Source organism: Lupinus angustifolius, chromosome LG09, assembly GCF_001865875.1.
Source record: "Lupinus angustifolius cultivar Tanjil chromosome LG09, LupAngTanjil_v1.0, whole genome shotgun sequence".
NCBI classification, from domain to species: domain Eukaryota; kingdom Viridiplantae; phylum Streptophyta; class Magnoliopsida; order Fabales; family Fabaceae; genus Lupinus; species Lupinus angustifolius.
Window position 1 is genome coordinate 18,247,934 of NC_032017.1, and position 17,344 is coordinate 18,265,277.

The window sequence follows — 17,344 nt, forward strand, 5'->3', positions numbered from 1 at the left end:
CAATGTTCTAAAATAGTTTGCTACATTATATTGATCTAATTTGCTTTGAGACACAGATTAGAAACCTCATTTCCAGAATTAATAGATAGATCCTATTTCTCTGCAACCGACAAACAAAAATAGCTTGCTATATTAAATAACAGTATGTATCTTTAATTGTTTATTTACCTTTTATGGCTCACCATTCATAGTAGGGTTAATAACCGAGAAACAATATATTTTTTGCTCTAAACTTTTAAGTTTTAAATATAACGAATTAATATAACCAAAAAAAACTATAAAGACTTAATTTAAGCAATAAGCTCAAGTATGAGTTAAAAATTTTATTAGTAGGGTTAATAACCAAAACACTTGCTCATTGGATTATAAAATGTATTTATATAACTATTTTGTTTTGTTTTAAAAACATTTTTATAGATAATGATAAAACATGACACATGTTATAATTTCACTAACAGGAGAAGATAATTTATCTCATTATATCCATATATACTTTATTCCCTTTATATATAAACAACTAATAAAATAATATACATTAAAAATTTAATTATAATTAAACTTGGTCCTAAATGATGAACAAAAATTATATATGTCAAAATAAATTTATTCATTTGTTCCACACCAATCAAATAATACACGCTATCAACATAAAAAATTAATATAATGTTTATCTGATGAATACTTATCAAGTTGGTAATAATATGTTAGGCATAATAAAATAAAATATCTTAATTCCTATATGCTAAGAGTAAATTGGAATAAGAGTTCTCTTAACTAATGGAAAAACAATTTTCTCTTGATATTTGTAATACTAAAAATGTAATTTCATAATAAATAAAAGAAAGAAAATGTTTTATATGTTTGTTATTATTTAGTAAAATATAGAAGGTCCTTACCAATTAGATTGTTAACATGGTAGTTTTTATATCCTACAACACCACACTCTGGCTGATCACTGGTAGTAAATTTCCTTCATTTTCATCTCTCTGTATTCATCACAACTCAGGACTCAAACGTCTTTCTCTCTCTACTCCCTTTTACTTACTGGACAAAAACATATACTAATACCAAATAACCCAATAATAACAACAACAACAACGTTTCACATTTCACACTTTAATCTTTCACACTTAACACACTCCATTCTCTTCTATTTCTCTTTGCTCCACTATGAAATCCAAAACTCACTACCACAACGGAAATCTTCACTCAACCGACACCACCGCCGTTTTACTACCTGGAACCAGCACCTCTCCGACTCGAAGTCCTCCACCGTCACCGCCACCGAGACGCAACTCCGTCGTTTCTCGCTGCCGGAGGCGCTCGCGTCAGGTTAAATCCTTATCTCAATCAACGCATAGTCTTAGAACCTTAGCCGCCGGGATTATTGGCCGCCGGAGCGTCCGGTACTTCTTCCTTCTTCCCCTACTCTACATCTCTGGCATTCTCATGTGTGTGGGTCCATTCTCCTTACTCATTGGACAACCGCCTCTTCCCGGTTCCCGGTACCGTAGCCACGAAGTGTTTCAGAAGCTGTGGCATGATATTGAATCTGATAATTCTTCATCTATTGAGGTTCGTTCGTTTTTGCGTTATTTAATGATCCAGTTTTAGGTTCCTTCAAAGGAAAAAAGAGAGAGTACAAAAACGAGTACAATTGAGATTTGAGATCATTAAGTTTACATTAAATCACTAGGTTTGTTTTGTTTTTGGAAAACGACGTGTGAATTAGTTAAGGTTAATTTCATTTTCAGTTGTTGTGATTGTAATGCAGAATAAGCCAAATCATTATTTATTGCTATATTTTAGGTCAAACTGAGGTAGGTAAATATATGTATTGTTTTCGAATTATTGTATTTTAACTTACAATTCACAGCAAAGAATTTCACATTTGTCATTGTCTCATTGGTACTTCTTTACATTTTTGTTTTCTGGTGAAATTATTCTTTTCTACTTTTTAATTCAGTTAGTTTTATTATTAACTAATTTCAGATGAGTAACATAAGATTGTAAGAAAATTATTCTCATTCATAGAGGGGGCTGATTATTTTGTCACGTTTTGTGTTTGCAGTTGTCTTCTGTATGGAAGTACAAAAGGAAATTGATAGAGCAGAAGCCTTGTCCGAATTTGACTGCTTTGCATCAAGAACATTTTGGTATGCACATAGATAACATGGTATTCCATTGATCCATAGTATAGTAGTGCTGCTGTAAGTAAGGTTTAAGTTAGGTTATTTTAGCTGTTTTCCCTGTCTGTTCCAACATTTGTTTTTAGCCTTTTACTATACATATATGTTCGTGGTCAACATTGTATGGTGCTAATGTGAAATTTAGCATAGAAGTACTGAACTTCATGTAGGTCATTAACTCAATGTGTTCTCTTTATTTCAGTGTCCCCCGGCCTGAATGGTTTTTTAATTGTGGAAGCCAATGGTGGTCTTAACCAGCAACGCTCTGCAGTATGACCGAATTTTTCTTTTCTGACTTTCAGCAGTTTTCTTTTTATTTAAGATATGGACTATTTTTCACCACCGTGCTTTGTAATTTGTCCTTCTGTAGATTTGCAATGCAGTAGCCGTGGCTGGACTCTTGAATGCAATACTAGTTATACCTCATTTTGAATTCCACAATGTGTGGAAAGATCTAAGGTGACCAATTCACTTACTATCTTAATTTTGTGAACCTTAAAAAGATAGATCTTAACAACCATGCTTGGGAAATTTTCAACACAAGTATTGCGAGTTAGTCTAATTTCATTGTTTAGCTTAGTATTTGTCTTACTGGATTTCACAACACAGTAACATGAGGCTGAGGGGGAAGAGGAATTTCTTCATCACTTAGTTAAGTAGGCACATGTTCGGTTTACATTTCTATTTGTGCAAACGGAAATAATGATACAAATACAAAACCAAACATGTAAACCAAATAATGAACCAAACAGTGCATATTATCATTGGCTTGTATGATACAAATAATGAACCAACTACAAACCTATAGAATCTAGGACCAGAAGCAGATCCTCCTGGCATTTAATTTGTTGACCCATCTTAATTAGCCCTTTCAACTTTTTGGTAGGACTTACCTTTCTGATATGGTTGGCCAATCATTCCATAATTGAATTTTGTAACGAAATAGCAAGCATGAAATTAAAGTATACCTTTTATAAAACAGCCCATATTAATAATTAGAGGTGTTAGAGAAGCACACTGGTTGTGCTAATATGCTTAGAGCCAATCTTAGGTTTTAAGAATTGTCTTTCCATTATTCACTGCTGTGGCCATTTTTAACAGAAGAATGTGCTTCTACAGGCACAAAAGCATTTGTGCTCGTGCTTATTGTGGTCCCAATTTGTACTTTTACAGTAGGAAAATGAGGAGAGCGGGTAGGTCGTGGCACCCATTTAAAAATAATTGATTGTTCACGGATGGAGTGAAAAATAGTTGATGTTCTTAATTTATGGAGAAATGTAAAAATTATTAAATAAGGTATGGTCCTGATTAAGAATGAAAAACTGAATTATCCCTGTGCTTGCTCTTATATAGTGACCATTATGATACTTTAATGACTTCTTATAATCCTGATTTTATATCTGCAATCACTATCTAAGATAGTACTATCTCTGTTACAGTGAATTTGGGGATATATATGATGAAGATCATTTTATATCCATGCTTGATGGTTATGTGAAGGTGGTTAAAGAACTACCTGAGGCACTGATGGAAAGGCATAATTACAATATGAGTAATATCACTAACATCAGAGTTCAAGCTTGGGCTCCTGTCAGTTATTACCTGGGAGCTGTTTATCCTGTCTTGCAAAAGGAAGGGTTGGTATTGAGCCACTTTTTCCTAGTTTCGGATTCATGTTTTATATTTTTTGAAATGGTGTAACTGAAATATGAAGTTAGACATTTGACACAATTTGATATTTTTGACTTGGTAACCCGGTGCAGGGTTATTCGAATTGCTCCATTTGCCAACCGGTTGGCAATGAGTGTCCCTCCACATATCCAGTTTCTAAGATGTCTTACTAATTATAAAGCATTGAGGTTCACTTCTTCAATATCAATACTAGCCCAAAAACTGGTTAACCGAATGATTGAGAAGAGCTCAAGGACAGATGGAAAATATATTGCCATCCATCTTCGCTTTGAGGAGGTACTGGTGCTCAGTCTATTTTATTGAAAACTAGTAGTTGGTGTCAATAAACTAGTAGTCTATTTTATGTATGATCCACTATCTTCTCAACATGCAGGACATGATAGCATTCTCCTGTTGCATATATGATGGAGGGGAGGCAGAAAAAATAGAAATGGATTCAGCTCGACAAAAAGCGTGGAGGGGAAAATTTAGAAGAAAAGATCGCATCATTGTACCTAGCCTCAATCGAGTTGATGGTAAATGCCCACTAACCCCTCTAGAGGTATTTATTTACTTGTTTCCGTGCTTCTCACTCTCAGAACATAAATACTGCTTGCTTTTTTCTTAATTTAAAAACCTTGCTAGTGTTTGGCCTTGGCCCTGATAATGTACTCCAAAAAAATATCTTAGCTGTCATTTCTCAATGCAGTATCCTTGTCCCATTCACTAGACTTTGCCTTTTTGGCCCCATCAATTTTATATGTTTTTCCTTTGGTGGAATAGTGGAGGAAAATCAGACTAATGTATGCAAATTAGAATTGTGAGAAAATGTGATATTATATGGGAGACTGATGTTTACTGTATATTGTTTTATTTAACCATGTAGGTTGGGATGATGCTACGTGGCATGGGATTTGATAATAACACGTCAATATATTTAGCTTCTGGGAAAATATATCATGCTGAAAGATATTTGGCTCCTTTAATAAAGATGTTTCCCAATCTGCATACAAAGGAGTCTCTTGCAACATTAGATGAGCTTTCTCCTTTTTTGGTAATGATCCTTACTGGTTGAAAAAATAGTCTGATAACAAATGTCATGTTTTATTCTATTAAATTCGATGGCTAACAATGCTCTTATGCTATTGTTTTGTTTTAATTCCGTTTTCATAGGAGTAAGCAGACTTAAGCTTGTTAACTTGATTTTCTGGTAGACCTGTAATATATGTTGCTTTGCTGCAATGTCAATTTCTTATTTTATCCAGCAATGCACACAGATTTGTTTTCCTTGTGTTGATGGAAAACATATTTAGGAAATCGATCAAAACTATAATTGGCATCCCATATATGGATGTTTCATATAAGGCCTTGTAGTAAGAAAATTGATAGCCAATGAATTGGATTTAGTTACACAATTGTTTATGTTCGTAGGTTTCCCATCCCATTTATGGCTGTCAAATGTTATGTTCATAGGTTTGGGTTGGACCCGGGCTATATAGCTCAATCCATCTGAAAATATGATTACCAGTTTTAAACTTCTATTGCAACATATTTTTTTGTTTGTTATATTCCAATTTCCAACATCAAGAATGCATTATTGGGCAGGAAAGACGAATAAGGATGAATACGAATAAGAAAATTGATAGCCAATGAATTGGATTTAGTTACACAATTGTTTATGTTCGTAGGTTTCCCATCCCATTTATGATTGTCAAATGTTTATGTTCATAGGTTTGGTTTGGACCTGGGCTATATAGCTCAATCCATCTGAAATATGATTAACAGTTTTAAACTTTTATTGCAACATATTTGTTTGTTTGTTATATTCCAATTTCCAACATCAAGAATGCATTATTGGGCAGGAAGTAGAATAAGGATGAAGTATGTGGTTGCTTGATATTGTATTTCCCTCTCCACTCCTCACTCTTAGTTTTTGTACATTGATGATGGTCGGTTATATAAGTACATCTTTACTGCGATTTTTGTGAGATTTAAAAATATAAACAAAAAAATTCTCATGCACAATTTAATTTAATTTTTACCCTATTGTACTCTTTCGTAGAGTGCAAGTCTTAATATTTATTGGGTGTTTCCAATACACTCTGATATTTAATTTCATCCTTTGCTAGGGATTTTCTTCTCAATTGGCAGCACTGGACTACACAGTTTGCTTGAATAGTGAGGTTTTTGTGACAACTCAGGGCGGTAACTTCCCTCATTTTCTGATGGGACATAGAAGATTCCTCTATGATGGGCATGCCAAAACCATTAACCCTGATAAGAGGAAGCTTGTTGTTCTTTTGGATGACGTAGATATTAGGTATACTCTCTTTTTCTCTGTCCCTATCCCATCCTCCATTAATAGCCACTCTACAGTCCACTGAAACATTCACTATGTTGTTCCATATGTCATTTACTCATTCATGTTGTCTTTGTAGGTATATAATTAAAATTAGCTATTGATAAGATTTATTTGTTTGGGATTCATACTTAGAACTGAAAGCCTGTTAAAGTGATTGAGATAATTGTCATTTGAATTTAATTTGGGGCTTAGGCTATGCAATCCTTGGAAGTGGCAGTAGATGATGAGAAATATTTGTGTATTGGTTTTTCAGTTGGAGAGCTTTCAAGGAGCAGATGGAAGATATGCTCAGTGAAAGTGACCGGAAAGGAATCATGGTACCCAGAGTTAGAAAAATCAACAGAAAAACTTCTATCTACATGTATCCCTTGCCGGAATGTAGGTGTCTACAGCAGTCTCATGTCAATCGAATTTACCACAATCCAGACATTCCTAATAATTACAGCAGCAACAGAAAAGCTTAACGGGTGACACGCTTCATTTCTCTAACAACACTGCTGAGGTTATCAGGTTTATATTATTTCCTATTGCATGGCTTTGGTGTTTCAAATTCTAGTCCTACGCTCTTGTGAAGTTGCTTTCTCTTGCTTGGCAATGTGTGGTATTCTAGTTCTGATAACAGGAGATTTCTTATTTTGTGAGAGATCGACTGTTGCGACTGCATGAAGATTGTGTGCATATTACATATTTTACATAGCATGTAAAGGTGAGAGTTTCAAGACTGCACTAACTTGGTGCATCATCAATTACAAGATATAGCATAACTCGAGTCAAGTATAGAGTTGTACTTTGAATTTTTTTTTCCTTCCCATTAGTGTTCTTTGAACTGTCAGGACTCTTCTACATAATTTTTCTTGCTTAAAATTCTTAGGCTAGAAATCTGACGAGTCAGTGAAGTATTTTTACCCAGTGTTAGAGCTAAAGATCCTTTTTGTCTTATTAACGAGTGGCTTTGTTTTTTTCTTCTCTTCCACATTTCTTAAGATGTCATTCCATGTATTCTTTATACTCCTTTTTTTCTATCATTTATGGCATTGGTCTACATGCAAATTAGGTCTACATTAAAAGTGCATAAAGATTCTGTAGAAGGTTGATGGGTGAAGATGTAGCTTGTGGGCTACTTTAATTGCTATTTGTGTTAGATTAGGGTCTTTATCCATATGATATGGTCTACTAGATCTTTAGATTTACCAGTTTAACATTTCAAATTAATGTTCAAGTTTAGCATCTCTCTGAAATTGCAAACAAAATCCATGCTTTCTGTCGAGAGGAGTAGAAATTAGGAGAGTTACTATAGCAGCATCTTCTTTATTACCATGTCTAACGGAGGAAAAAGGACGGACACGACATTAATATGTAATATGGTTCATTTCTTATATGCAAAAATTGCAACGTCATTTCTGCCTAGATTTTGATATATTTGACGTTAAGTTTTTTATCGACAATTGTTATAATGTTAGTATTTGATGTGGGTGAGATTCAAATTTTTAATCTCCTTCACTCCACCCCCTAACCATCAACCTATCTTATAAATCTCTGTTTTTTTTTAATTTGCTATGAGTGACACTCGAACCACAACCTCATTCGTTCTATTCCTTAAATTCTTTCACTTTAACCATCATACCATACCACCTAATGACTCCCCTTTTGGACGTTAAACTTAGCAGTTCCCTGGACTTGATTAGAAAATCTGGATTTGTATACGAGGTGGTATTTGCATGCTTTATTTTTGTTGTAAAGCTTGAGCTGGTAATTAGGACTTGGGAGTGCTTAAGTCTGGAGAATCCAGTGTGTACACTTGATTTTTAGCGCTACATCCCCTTATTTCCTTGTGAAATCTTATTCATTACATGCTTTGTGCTCGAGTAATCATAAGTGTGCGAGTGCAGCAATGGATCAAATTCGTTGAAAGTGAGTTTGTTTTTAAAGTATTTGAAATAATACTGTATTTACCCAAATTATTAGTGGATTGAGATTTCTATACACTTTGTGTAGTTAATGGTATCTACACTTTTGAAGTTTTTTTCTGCAACAGTATGCCTGCTCCTCATCCTCAAAGACGTAAAGCACTCCTAGTAGTTATTTCTAGTCCAATCACCAGACAAGATAGAACTGAACCTGAATGTATAAAAAAATGGCAGTCCAGTATATGAGATTTACACCTAATGGAGTCTGGGGAAGTATACATATTAGGGGTGACAAAATTATCCATAATCTAAATCTATCTAAATCCATTCAAATTAAATTCATCCAAATCCATCCGTTTGTATTAATGGATTTAAATGGATATAATTCAATGGATAGTGTTGATAATGGATGGATTCAAATTCATCCATCATATCCAATGGATATGCACGGATATATCCATTTGGATGGATACCTGATCCATCCAAAAAAACAATTTTTTTCCCAATTAATTCAATATTAATATAAAAAATCTCTCACCTTTCTAAGCACAATTCCACACATTTTACAAAAGTTCAAAATTTTAAAAAGTGTTTATCAAAAAAGTATAAACAATAACAAAATAATGTTAATGTAAAATATAACAAAATAATGTTAACACAATTCCACGCATTAGTGCTTTATTCTAACATCTTAATGTAAAATATAAATATATCATTTTTGTTATTGACTAATGTGATAATATAATAACAAAATGAAATATTTCAGGATGATGGATTGTTGCATATAACTTATGGAAGTCCCAATTATTAGGAGTGTAAGCGATTCCGGTTTAAACCTGAAACTGAACCATAAAATACAGTTCGGTTCAGTTCGGTTCATCCACGCGGTTCGGTTCAGTTTTTTTTATTTAGAACGATTTAAGTTTGGTTCGGTTCATGGTTTTATAAATTTTGGAACCGTTAGAACCGAACCGCATATTAAAAAATAATTTTATTTTATATTTAAATGGTTAAACTTTAAAGTAAGGAGATAAAATATGATCAAGAATTTAGAATTATTAATACATAGAAGCTATAAATAAGACGTAAATAGAAAAAATAAATTAGTAAACAAACTTAAATATCTATTATCTTTATTATGCATTGAGAATATAGAAAGAAAACTAAAAAACTAGTATACATTTTGTCAATATTCAGAGATGAAATTAATTAAATAAATAAATTAAGGAACTAAAAGAAAATAATGGAAGAACTTGATGACATTACTAATGATGTGGAGTATTAGGTGTTATTGTTGGACTAAAATACTGGTACCAAGTTTGTCATTCTTAAATTTTGTTGGACATTGACGAAGATTTTGTGGACGAAAATTTCAAGTTTGTAGTGCGTTGAGATGCTGAATTATTATTGTTTTACTAGAAAGATTATTAAATATTTTATTATTGATGTGTTTAGTATTCATTTAGTTGACTCTATACCTTGCAAATTTTGTTCATCTATTTCTTAAAGGATTTTCTTTAAATAAGTGGAAAAACTGCGGAACCGGACCATTAATTAACGGTTCAGTTTGGTGCCTAAATAAAATTTGCGGTTAATCGAGTAGGACCGAACTGTATGTTTGTGTTAGGTTTGGTCACTAAATTGCATCAAAAACCGAACCAAATTTTTACAACCCTGACAATTATATTGCACCAGAGATTCTTGTCAATAAAAATGTTTATAAAAAAATTTCACAAACTCACATTTTTAAAAGTGCTTATCAAGAAAGCAATTTTTAAAAGTGTTTGTTAAGAAAAATATTTCTTAAAATGTGTTTTTTTAAAAAAAATCACTTTTTATGAGTAATTTAAAAAAAAATACTTTTGAAATTTTTTAAAAATTGATATTTAAAAATGATTTATTAAATAATAAATTTTTTCTTCAAATTGCCTTACTAAAATTGTTTTGTTCAAATTAAAAAAAATTGGTTAGATATCCATCCATCCAATCCATTAAAATGAATACATGAATAAAATGGATGGATTTGAATTCATTGGATATGGATGGATTGGATAATTAAAAAATGTAATGGATTTATATGAATTGGTGGACAGTTTTCTATCCATCCATTAGGATCCAAATCCAAATTCATCTAAACTCATCAATTGTCACCCCTAATACATATACAGTCTCACTATAAACAAATATATTATTTCTCGGATTTGAATTCATAAACTCACTATGTCTATGCTCACCTTCTTTAGAGCTAATGCACATTGGCTTTATTTGATTATCTTAACATCTTGGATTATGTTGTACTCTCCTGGTGGTAAGCATGATCCTACAATTAGCACTGGGCAAAGAAAATGGTGATTCCCACCTTCTCATCAATCATTAATTTGTGTCAATGATTCAAATTAGGAACTATATTATATGATGTGATTACAATATTGTGATTATGATAACCGCTATAATTATAGTATAATACTAAATTGTAATAATATGACTGCACCATGTTGCAGCATAATTACATTGAGCCATATTTGGGCTGCATCGATTTAAAAAATGTTAGCACCACAATGATTACAACAATCACAAAAATGGTAACCATAATTACAATCCTAACAACAATTTAAAACAATATTTCATGTGCAACTGTATAAACCTGGCTGCAAGGTCTCTACCATAGGAGCTATAACAGTTTGGATGTGTATTTCATGGAACTCGTTCTAATGTTATGTTGCTTTCTATCTCAATCATTGCACTCACCGTACCCTTTCCTTTTTGTTTCTTCATATATAAGCATGGCATGTCGACAATTTTGATTCCTTCACTGTTTCCAATAACTAGTACAAGTACATAGCAAAAGTTACCGCAAACTTCCCACGCCAATTGCCCCATATTCTTTACCTATGTAATAATCAAGTATACCTACTTCTAGATACGTGCCTTATTTCGTGGACCAGATACTCTTCAACTTTGGAGTATATTTTATGGAGCATATTCTTTGTCCTAATGTGTATTATTTTATGTTCTCATTCTTTTTTATTGGTCAGAAAATATAAAATTAATATATATTTAATTTTGATTTTATTTTTCTAATCAATAAAAAGCAAATGGTATATTAAATGGTACAAAATTTGGGATAGAAAATGGGACTCAATTTTGTTGGAGGTTGTGTGAATGGACATATTATTATATAATAGGATAGATATTCTTAGTGAAATTTTTGTCTTTATTTCAAATTAGTGATTAAAATATGGTTGGATCATTGACCCTAAATCGTATAATAATTTCTCCTTATAAGTCATGGTATGTTGTCTAACTTTTGTAAAGAAGACAATTCCTAATCATAATACAATTAGTACAAAACAAGAGTTAATTACTAGTTAAAGGAGGAGAATCTAGACCCTACGTGCAGCAACTATGAAGCATTATCCATTCTATTAAAATGTAGCATAGGTGACCACTATTTTATTGTAAAATATTATGATAGCTTCCTGAAAATGTATGCAAGACACCATTATGAAAGTAATTTTCCTTCTATAGCTGCATTTTATTAAAGGAAAAACTTTTTGAGAGTTTGATTTGGTACAAAACATTATTTTTTCATTTAATTTAGTTGAGTTTGTAATTACTCTTTTTTTTTTCAAATTTAGATAACAAAAATGATTAAAAGTGCATAAGCTTTTACCAAAAGTATATCAGTTTTTGCAAAGTTTCTGAATAGAGTACAGTTGGATGTCCTTCCATAAATCCGTTGCTCTTGTTGTATTGAAATACGAGCTTAAAAGCTTTTGAAAGTTAAAACCTAATTACCACTTTGGGACATTGATAGTGCTTAACTTTCTTATTTGCATGTCTAAGAATCTTGAGATTTCTATGGTTTATCACTAAGAAATAATTAAGAAGGCATGTATATGTTGGCCAAATAAAAAACTTAAAGGATGTATTGGTGACTTTTACCATATTATGATACTTGACAAGTAAATTCATGTCAAAGGCACTTTTGAATGGTAACTAGACTTCAGTTTTGTAAATGAGGGCTTTTACAATGTCTAAGATTTGCTAAGCCAACAAAATTTACATTCATCCTTCCTTCCACACAGTACTGTTAGTTTAATTTATCTGATAATGCCAAAAATTACAAAAAGCTATTACTAAAGGAAAATGACTATAAAATAAGTGTAAAATAAGTGCCAATAAAATGATTACTATAGATTAAAATCAAAGCAACAACACACACTAAAAAAAATTCACCCTTGAATCCAAGAGTCGAAATCTAATATGTCATATCCATTAAAAATTTTAAACTTTTATTATTATTATTTTTACATATGGGAGACATAACATATATATTTTCCTAATCCAACCAAAAGTAAAACACATCAAAAAGTTCTATAGATTACAACAAAGCAAGGAAGTATAGCTCTGTGGTTGAAAACATACAACTCATCCAAATTTGAATAATCACCATCATCACCTACTACAACAGAATCATAATCTTCCATGCTACCACTTTCTGCACCATTCTTCTTCACCCTCCCTGCTATAACCCTGCAAACCAACATTGCCCTTCTCTCATTATTCTCATCAACCTTTTCATGTGCCTTTCCACTTGTTGCATATGTCAATATACCCTTTGATTCTTCTTCTGTGACCTTGAAACCATTCTTTATTATGTTGCATGCTTTGCATTGTGGTGTTAAGTTGCAAAGGTTGGAAGTGCCACTTAGGCCTAATGTGCACATAAAAGTGGTGCAATGGAACCTTAGTACTTCATTACCATCTGCTATGCAACGAGGGTGTTTCTTAGAATGTTGTATTGCTTTGTCTTTGATTGAATCTCTGTATTCTTCAAATTTGGAAAGCGTTTTCTGGGTGTTTTGGACCTTAAGGATGCGGTCAATTTTGTATATTGATGATTGTTTCTTTAACCAGCTTGATTTGAATATGATTTCTACTATGTTCTTGCTTGTATCTTCTGGAACAAGCTCAGAAACTGAAATTTGTATAGTGAGAAAGATAATGTTATGAGTGATTGGTAATTTGGTATTGAAACTAGAAATGTTAAAAAAATTCTTTGACAAAACATTCTAGACGTCTAAATTGCACTAACCAAAAATAGAGAACATAACATAACAAATTTAAAAAATTCATAATTGTATTGTAATAGATTTCAACTCCTCTTTAATACTGAGATGTAAGGATGAAATTCTTTTAAAGAATTTTTATTTATTTATTAATAGAAAATAACATGTAATTATAATAGTTAAAGATTTTTTTGACACATGTTTACTCTTCAGTACTGAACCGGAGAGTATCCCACTCATTGTAATCACTTGTATTAGTGACATTTTTTTCTCTATTATATGTGTGATGAGTAATTACTCAACATAATTGCTACCAACTAGAATCAAAATCACAATTTTAAATCAGTGTTAATATGTAAGTAATTAAAATGGGAAAGTATGAAAAGGAAACATATACCTGGATGTTTATGAGCCTGATGTTGCTCCAAACTTTCAGCATTCATGAAAATCTCACCACACTCAGAATAAGAACAAGTGGTACCTCTCAGAATAGAAGGGTCTCTAGTTAAACCTGTAACAGGGTCAACCACCATTCTATACTCATAACAACCAGAAAGTTTCCTTAATGGCATTCCTCTAAAGGAATCACTTGCAGAAGAATTAGAAGAAGAAAAAGAAGCATACACAATTCCATTGATTTCATTTTGAGGAGCTTTTATGGATCTACTAGAATAAGAAACATCATTGTTTGTGTATTCACCACTCATCTTTGAGTCCCTGTTGTTATGAACATCTTCTGAAGTTCCTGTTGCCATGACCTTAATTTCATTACAAAGTGAAACTGGACATTTAATTTTCTTGCACTTCTTATTCTTTTCTTTTGACTCATGAAGTTTTTTCTGCTTCTGATGTTCTACAACTTTGACATTTTTGCAAGTAAATGAGCCTTTTACCATAGCCCATGACGCTTGTTTTTGTTTTTCTCTTTTCTGTGGCTTTTGGCTTTGGTTTTGGTTTACATCATTGGTGTTAGTGACTCTTCTATGGGTTCTATGTTTTCTCATTGTAGGAAATATATGAAAGTTTCTTCTAATGAGTTCAAAGTTCATATCAGAAGATTCAAATTGGTTGTTTATGTGGTACTAGCATTGTAGTAACAGAACTGAAATATGATGCTATGTGTTTGTGTTTAGCTTCTTATATAATTTGGACAAGTACCCTATAACCTTGTGGGGCACATATACGGTTTGCCGTTGAATTTTCTTAAGCCGTTGGAAAATAAAAACATGTCAAGTAACGGACCCTTACCTTTTAATGTAGTGCATATCCTACTATGTATAAATAGTAATGTATAATATAATATTTTAAAGGAATATAAGAAAAAAGAATAATATATAGAACATTCTATCCATATTTGTACGGATAAAGTAGGATGCTCCATCTTTGTGTGATTAATCAAAGAAAATGATGTATATATTAACCTAGTTTTTATATTGTTAATGTTCAAAAAAGTAATCTAAATAATAAATGGTATATTGATTGTGTATAATTTTTTACACTATTAATATATAAATATTACAATTACGCTCAACAAACAAAATTAATTGAAACTTCATATATTTTAATTTTTGCACTGATTGCAGGACTTTAGCACATAGATCAAGACAGAATATGGAACATTTGACTTTTTCACATATTTTACTTACCATTTTTATTCTCTTATCTCATAGAAAGTTAATCTAGTTGGTAAAATAAGCCGTGAGTTTAAATTTTGTGGTCAATATAAGAACTTTCTTGATCGATAATCTATAAATATATTTATAAGTGCTTATAAATTATAAAACCTACCCTAACTCTAATTTACACTTGAAATCTGATCTGGTTCAGCTAAACTATAAATAAAAAATCAAAAACTTAAGAAGTCGAAGTGTTAAAACATATAGATATAATTATATATCTTCATCAGAATCAAGCATCTCCTCCTCTCATGAAATAATTTATTTTCTCTCGCTAATAAAAGTATGACATGTATACTATTTTGTTTAGTTTTAGAAATACTTTTATTAAAAATGATTAAATCTGACACATGTCATGATTATAATAATTGTATGAGATAAGTTATATCATTATATCAGGAGATCATACTCCGAATATTCTTATTTGTTTGTTCAAGTAAAAACCATATTTTTTTTCCTAATATGCTATTCATTGATCTATCTGTATAACATTTACTATTTATTTCCATTATGCCATTGAGTATCTGACATAGGATGAAAGGAAAGAATAATATTTATACAGCTTGTAGATTATGAGATACTCTCTCTTAACTTATTTCAGTTATGAATGTGATAAATAACAGCTGAATATTCCTAACGACTATGAAGCGTTTTAAATTCTATTTTGACTTGCAAAAAGAGTATTTAGGACATAATATGAACACCATAAATGTACAATAATAGCACTAATTTGGACAGTGGATATTGGAGTTGTTCCCGTTACACTCTTTTCTAGATAGTAATAGATGAGTGGAATGAGACAATGAAGAAAAGGCCAAAGTGCAGTAGCTGTATATAATCATTTTCTATATTTTTACTTTACATTTGTCTTCTGTTCATTTTCTGCATAGTCCTGGTCTCTACTGTCAAAATCCTTAGTAATAATTTTGAATAATCATAATGATGTCTTGTATTTCCCACATTATTAGTTTAATATTTGCAAATTGTGTTGAGCTTTTAACTTTTACTATAGTTTCATATATGGAGCTCTGACATTTTCCACATTTAACCACTAAAACCTATATAAATTAGAACATTTTACAATTTAGAGTGTTATGAAATAATCGATAAATTAATAATATTTATTTACCAAATTACAGTAAGATGGAAGGCTACAAGCTGGGACACCCTTAAGTGTTTTAAGTTATTATTATATTATGCATGTCATGAGACAAGGATCCTTGGTCCAAAAAAATCTTATTTTGATGTTTCTACTTAATATTATTTCACCAAATAATGTAAAATATTAGCTTATATTTTTTATAACTTTTTCTCATTAAATAATATATTTTAATTGATTTGAGATAAAAATAATGAAGAGAGAAGATCTTCATTCCCATGTTATGTAGGATGTTCTTCATTAATTGAGAGGTAAGTGATTATTTTTACACTTATATATAGAGATAAAATTGTCATATTTTATATCTTAAGGATAAAAATATCAAATTATATTATATTTTTCTCTTGTTTTGGGTATACTTGTCTCTCCATTAATGGAGAGAATCCCAACTCGTTTATGATATTGAACTTTTATGGACCTGATTTAAGTTGGGAAAGATTAATTTATATGTGGAAGGGGATCCTCTGGAGAATCCAATGTTAGATAGGATTATAACATGTGGAAAAAAAAAATTGGCTAATAATTTTATATTATTTTTGAATAAAAAATTAATAAAAAAAATTTAAAAAAATTTCAGCCAACTCTATATATGTGTGCTAGCGGAATTCATTTTTTCCCTTTCTTGTAAGTCTCACACCTTACTTATAACTCTTTATGTGAGAAACAATGGAACTCCCGTGATTGGTAACAAACTAATAATGTAACCTTGAAAATATTGTCAATTTTCTGAACCTCCATGCTTTATAGTTCTTTTTGTCTTCTCTGCTCATTGTTCTTCGCCTATCTCCTCATGGACTTGAATGTGTTCTTTTTGGGTGTCTAGTCTAATCTTCATGGATGTATGCTCACAAAAGAAATGTAAAGCAGCCTCTTTTATGTGGCTAAATAGAAGACTCGTTTGTTCAGTGTTTTATTCATAATTATCATTGAAATGAAGTTCTCTAACACTGCCAGCTAGTTTTCTTATGTTATATGATCATGAATGGTTCTATTTCATTCGTCTATTTTATTTCTTTATTGGATGGTATGAATAGTATGCTAACCCTTCCTAGGTAAATTGGCTTGTACTGTTTTGTTGACACTTTTAGCAAATTCTTCAAGCTGTCAACACTATTCATGAGGAGCATGTCGTGCATTTTGGACTTGAAGCCTACTAACTTCGTCCTTGTCAAAGGTTCCATATATAATAAAACTTATTGATTTTGTATAGCCTAAGCAATAAAGAGTGACACACCAAACATACAACGTGATTCACAGGTATTGTATACTCTCATTTCGACCTTTTCTTTGCTCTTTAGGTTCACGGTT

At 31.5% G+C, this 17,344-nt stretch overlaps 2 protein-coding genes across 2 annotated transcripts; one reads left to right on the forward strand and one right to left on the reverse strand.

Moving 5' to 3' along the window:
- On the forward strand, positions 1,012–7,292 carry LOC109357483 (uncharacterized protein At1g04910-like). The gene is made up of 10 exons (XM_019601469.1): positions 1,012–1,575; positions 2,072–2,156; positions 2,392–2,459; positions 2,560–2,648; positions 3,629–3,826; positions 3,953–4,157; positions 4,255–4,422; positions 4,747–4,914; positions 5,990–6,180; positions 6,476–7,292. Exons 1-10 carry the CDS (start codon positions 1,171–1,173, stop codon positions 6,684–6,686), a joined length of 1,788 nt encoding a protein of 595 aa, XP_019457014.1. The 5' UTR covers positions 1,012–1,170; the 3' UTR covers positions 6,687–7,292.
- LOC109356086 lies at positions 12,476–14,311 on the reverse strand. The gene is made up of 2 exons (XM_019599424.1): positions 13,599–14,311; positions 12,476–13,110 (listed from the first exon to the last, which is right to left on the reverse strand). Exons 1-2 carry the CDS (start codon positions 14,248–14,250, stop codon positions 12,497–12,499), a joined length of 1,266 nt encoding a protein of 421 aa, XP_019454969.1. The 5' UTR covers positions 14,251–14,311; the 3' UTR covers positions 12,476–12,496.

Excerpts from the sequence above, each read along its gene's own strand:
- LOC109357483 (XM_019601469.1), top strand. The coding sequence starts at position 1,171 with ATGAAATCCAAAACTCACTACCACAACGGAAATCTTCACTCAACCGAC. Across the intron at positions 1,576-2,071 it reads ATAATTCTTCATCTATTGAG|TTGTCTTCTGTATGGAAGTA; the intron begins GTTCGTTCGTTT and ends TTGTGTTTGCAG. Across the intron at positions 3,827-3,952 it reads CCTGTCTTGCAAAAGGAAGG|GGTTATTCGAATTGCTCCAT; the intron begins GTTGGTATTGAG and ends AACCCGGTGCAG.
- LOC109356086 (XM_019599424.1), bottom strand. The coding sequence starts at position 14,250 with ATGAACTTTGAACTCATTAGAAGAAACTTTCATATATTTCCTACAATG. Across the intron at positions 13,111-13,598 it reads TCAGGCTCATAAACATCCAG|TTTCTGAGCTTGTTCCAGAA; the intron begins GTATATGTTTCC and ends TACAAATTTCAG.